Raw genomic sequence first — 4,705 nt, 5'->3', positions numbered from 1 at the left:
ACCTGGGGCAGGCCACTGCCCCTCTCTAGGTTTCAGTTTCTTTATCTATGATACAAATCGGAGTTGTAAGACTAATTAGCACTGCTAAACAATCATTTAAAAGATATTCCTCAGGTGTTTACTATGGGTTAGGTGGTGTTCTAGTCACCAGGGACATAGGAAAGAACAAAAACAGACAAAGTCTGTACCAATGTAAAACTGACGTTCTATATCTAGAATTCTACATCCATCCAACTCAAAGACCTGGCACATAAAACTGACTGTGGCTGTGGAGATAGACAAGTAGAGTCAAGACAGCTAAGTGACCAAGGAGGAGAAGGCCTGGCTTCTTCAAGGGCAGCATTCTTTCTGAGAGCAGAAGCAAGTGCCCTGCATGCCCATTTTATCCCATTCCAGTTCCTAAGCATCGGAGCTTAATATCTTATCATAACAGCCAACTGACTTTTGTCCTAAAAAGTAAATCTAGAGCTCAAGGAAACTTCCAGAAATATACAGTTGTTTTATTTTTGAGTTTTTATATAACTAGGTTTACTATATGGATAAATGTGAAAAGGATTTAAAAAGAAAAGCTTATCTATAATGACTAACATTAATGGACACGTAAAATTCTATAAAAATCAATGATCATTACATTATCTATTCCTAGTCTCTATTTTCTATAATAGGAAATCACAACTTATACACACAATGCAAAAAGAAATAAAATAATGGATATCCAGAATTGAGGAAACTGTGTAGAGATGCTGAGGGACTGGCTTTTGGGAAAAGTGATCTGTGATTAAAAAGAGCAAGTAGAGCCAGGCACCATGGTCCTTGCCTCTAATCATAGAGGCTAGGGAGGCTGAGGCAGAAGGATCATGGAGTTCAAAGTCAGGCTCAGCAAAAGTGAGGCCCTAAGTCTTAGTGAGATCCTGTCTAAAGATAAAATATAAAATAGGACTGGGGATATGGTTCATTGATCAAGTGCCCCTGAGTTCAATCCCTAGTAACCCCCTCTTCCCCAAGAAAGAAGAGCTAATGGAGAGGGCTGAAACTTAGAGGGGGAGACGACGGACTATCTGCCAGCATCACCAGACATGCTCTGAACACACAGCACAGTGTCCATTGTGGCATGTCCTCTCCAGAGTTGGGCATTTCCAACATAGAATCCCCAGTCTGCCACTTACCAGTTATTAGGGAAAGTCCCTAAAACATTTAATCCTCAATGTCTTCATCTATAAATTGGGGAATTTATTTCCCCTATTAGATGGGCAACAGCTAAAAAGTCTGACCATCTCATTTGGTCCAAGCTATATTGAAAATTGATCCAGCAAGTATGGATACCTGGAAGGCAATTAGGCATTATCTTTTCACCAATTTTAGTGTATATACCCTTCCTCCCAGCAATTCCACTTCTTGGCACTAATTTTAGAGAAATAAGTCCACAAACACACAAAAAAAATGTGTCTAAAGATATTTATTACCAGATTATTTTCATTAGAGAAATACTGGTGGAGGGCTATGAATTAGTAAGAAGCTGGATGAACATTCCTAATTGACTATGTGGCATGTCATCGATTTTTTATTAAATGAGCTAGAGGCTGGACAGTAGTATGGCTTGTAATCACAGCAAATGGTGTGGCTGAGGCAGGAGGATCACAAGTTCCAGGCTAGCCTCAGGAACTTTGCAACACCTTGTTTCAAAATCAAAAGGGCTGGAGATGTAGCTTAGTGGTAAAGTATCAACTACCAGTTTCAGTATTTATAGGTCAGTAATGAACATAGTAGGATGGGAAATGTCTCACTGTTGCACCAGAAATTGTCCTGGGTTAGGGCTGATGAGTATGTATGTCTTTGAATGAAGTTAGATCCCTTGGTATATTATCACACTCAGGGTGATTTTTCACACCACAAAATATAGATTTGAACCTAGCCTTCAAAGTTTTTCTCCTCAAGCAGAAATAGAAAAGCTGTATCCAGGAAAAGAAAGTTTACAAATTACGAAGATACTTTCTGTATTTGCTTCTATATGAATGAAACGTGAGACTAATTTCAGAGATTAGAAACAATATATAAGACACTGACTCTCCAACTCAAGATAACATGGGCTAAAGTCAGAAATGTCCCAAAGACTGTTTTCCCCTTCCAAAACTATCCTATGTTCAGAAAAGAAGTCTTCCTTTCACAATTGGTACCAGGTAAAAGCAGGGGTGAAGAAAGTAGTGTCTCTCTTCTACTGATTGTCAAAACAGATCTGTGGTAGGCTCAGAGGAGCCCTATAGTCTTGAGCCAGGCCAAAGGACTCCCAGGCTCCATCCTGCATCCTCTGCTAACTATGGGGAGAAGGTCCCTTAGGCCCAGGCTTCAGATGACCAGACTTATAAGGGAGTATTGCCATAAATGTCTGTTTCAGCTTGTTGTTCCACAGAATGAGAACAAATGAGTGGCCAACAAGATAAAACATTGTAAATATTTCACCAATCATCTGAGCCACTTTAGTATCTGGTAGGAGACAACTGAATGACAAAATTATAAAGGAAAGAGTATAAAGTAGGAAGAGAAGCAGGAAGGACAGGATAATCCTGGTAGCCCTCTAGTGGGCCTCAGTACTTGGATCTCTAGAACTGGTACAATTTTGCTGCATCTGCCATGTGAGTCTCCGCAGAGAGAGAATGAGCAGAACATAGGCAGTCAGGGACACATTTAAGGGAGGGACATGCCACAGAATCCAAAGAAAGTGGATCAGATGATATTCACTTCTCTTCTCTCTGAAGTGCTCAGTCACATTACCTGTGCTATCAATTCCACAGAGCACAGAATTGATCTTAAATTCATTGATCAGAGACATGGTACTGCAACATGACAAAAGCAGTGTACCCAACAGCATCCATACAACCACCCTGGAAACCCTCCACTTGAGCCAGAGGAATGTTGGGTGGGAGAACCTGGCGATTTTCAGGCAGTAGAGGACACCAAGGCAGGTGATAAGCCATGTGCTTAGGTGGTTTGTAAATGTCCAGAAAATATCAATAATTTGCATTACTGTTCCTGAATCATGCATTTTGTAAGAGAATGTTATCAAAACACCATCAATCAAGAAAATCCACAGCAGAACAATCTTGGAGAGGGCCAGGCTGGTGATGATGAAGTCAGATAAAGAGACTCTCTTGCTCCTGAACAAGCGTCTGCCATTGACCAAACCAATGAAACCATTCCCCAGATTTCCAAGAATGAACTGGGTGATCATCAGAACCAGAAATACCCCCTCAACGGCTCCCATCATTTCAGCAAGTAGGCAGCCCCGATCTTTGCTTTTCTGTGGATGTATGTAGTTTCCTTGCTGATTTCAAGTTTCTTTCTGAGAATCTATCCTGTCTACAGCTTGCTTCGCTGTCCCTGTCTGTGGTCTCTGCCCAAGTTGTCTGCCATTCAGCACAGTTGACTGAGTCCTCTCTGGCTGTCAGGTTGCTCTGCTCTCTTCACACATGACATGCACTGTCACTTCAATCTATGAACCTAAACTCAGCAGCTCTTTGCTGAAATGCAAATAGAGTAGTGTCCAGTGTCACCCAGAAGGAAGACATCCGGGTCACAAAGAATATGGAGAAAGTGGACTCAGTTTCAAAGGGCACAGGGATGGGAGCCACCCAGCACAGAAAACATCAAGGAAGCCAAAAGAATCACTCAGAAGCATGAAAAGCCTTGGTTCCTATGAGGAGGACCCAGAGACATACAAACAGAAGGGAAACATCAGAATTCTCCCACAAAGCACTATCCATCATAAAATAATAAACAAAAAAAATGAGTAAAATAATATGCTAGTCTATATCTTTCAATATGCTTGTGTCTCACAAAATTGATTTTAAAACCCACTAATAAGTTGTGATCAAGACTATTTGGAAACAATGTCTGGTAGATGGAGAAGGAATCAATGCCATCAAAACACAAAGCAGAGAGGGCATGGACATTATGCACTGAACGACACTTTTAAGTCTCCTCAAAAGGACATCACAGAGTAGCAGATAAATCTCAATGAGATATAGTCTCATCTGGACAGATGCCAAGGAATCCCTCAACTGAGAGAGGCAAACCTCAGCAATATTGGCACCATGTTGTATAAAATATACCCCAAGAGCACTGGAGAGCACTCAGGCATAAACACAGCTCACATTCATCGCCTTTTGCTTTCTCAGGCCAATAGGAGAACCTGGCCCACCTGCTTCCTGACCTCTGTGCAGTGGAATCACAATAAGGTCAGAATCCCTTGTTTCTGGAGTCTAGTAACTAGACCTTACTCCAGTGACAGGGATTATCCTACAACCTACCCTTGTCCCTGTTCAGTTTTCTCATACTCTAGCTTCTATAGATTGAGATTTTTTCTTATCTTACAATCTCTTTCACATTACATGAGAACAGAGACCTGCGACCGACCGGCGGAGCAGGCCCAGCGGCCCACCGTTGTGGTAGACACATCGCCCCAATTGGAGGAGGGGCGGAGCAGAGCCACCTCCCACGCCTGCAAGGTGGGCAGACGTGCGACCGACCAGCGGAGCAGGGCCAGCGGCCTGCAGGCATGGTAGACACATCACCCCAATTGGAGGAAGGTCCCAGCTGCCACCCACAAGGTAGGCAGACCGCGCATCCCTGAGAAGGGGACCAGTGGCATGCCGGCCTAGTTGAAAGATCACCCCAATTGGAGGAGGGGCACAGCCGCCACCTGCGCTTG

The 4,705-nt window shown here is 42.8% G+C and overlaps 1 protein-coding gene across 1 annotated transcript; it reads right to left on the bottom strand.

The window, feature by feature from the left end:
- Positions 1-2,308: 2,308 nt before the first annotated feature.
- Positions 2,309-3,536, bottom strand: LOC124086069 (taste receptor type 2 member 3-like). The gene is given in 1 exon segment (XM_046434077.2): positions 2,309-3,536. A coding segment is annotated over 1 exon segment (954 nt). The 5' UTR covers positions 3,263-3,536.
- Between the last annotated feature and the right edge of the window lie 1,169 nt (positions 3,537-4,705).

Source organism: Marmota monax, unplaced genomic scaffold (assembly GCF_021218885.2).
Source record: "Marmota monax isolate L192 unplaced genomic scaffold, Marmota_monax_Labrador192_F-V1.1 WCK01_AAM20220418_F8-fsc00122, whole genome shotgun sequence".
Lineage (NCBI taxonomy): Eukaryota > Metazoa > Chordata > Mammalia > Rodentia > Sciuridae > Marmota > Marmota monax.
Note: the sequence above shows the minus strand (reverse complement) of the source record. Positions and strands in the feature narration are given on the sequence as shown.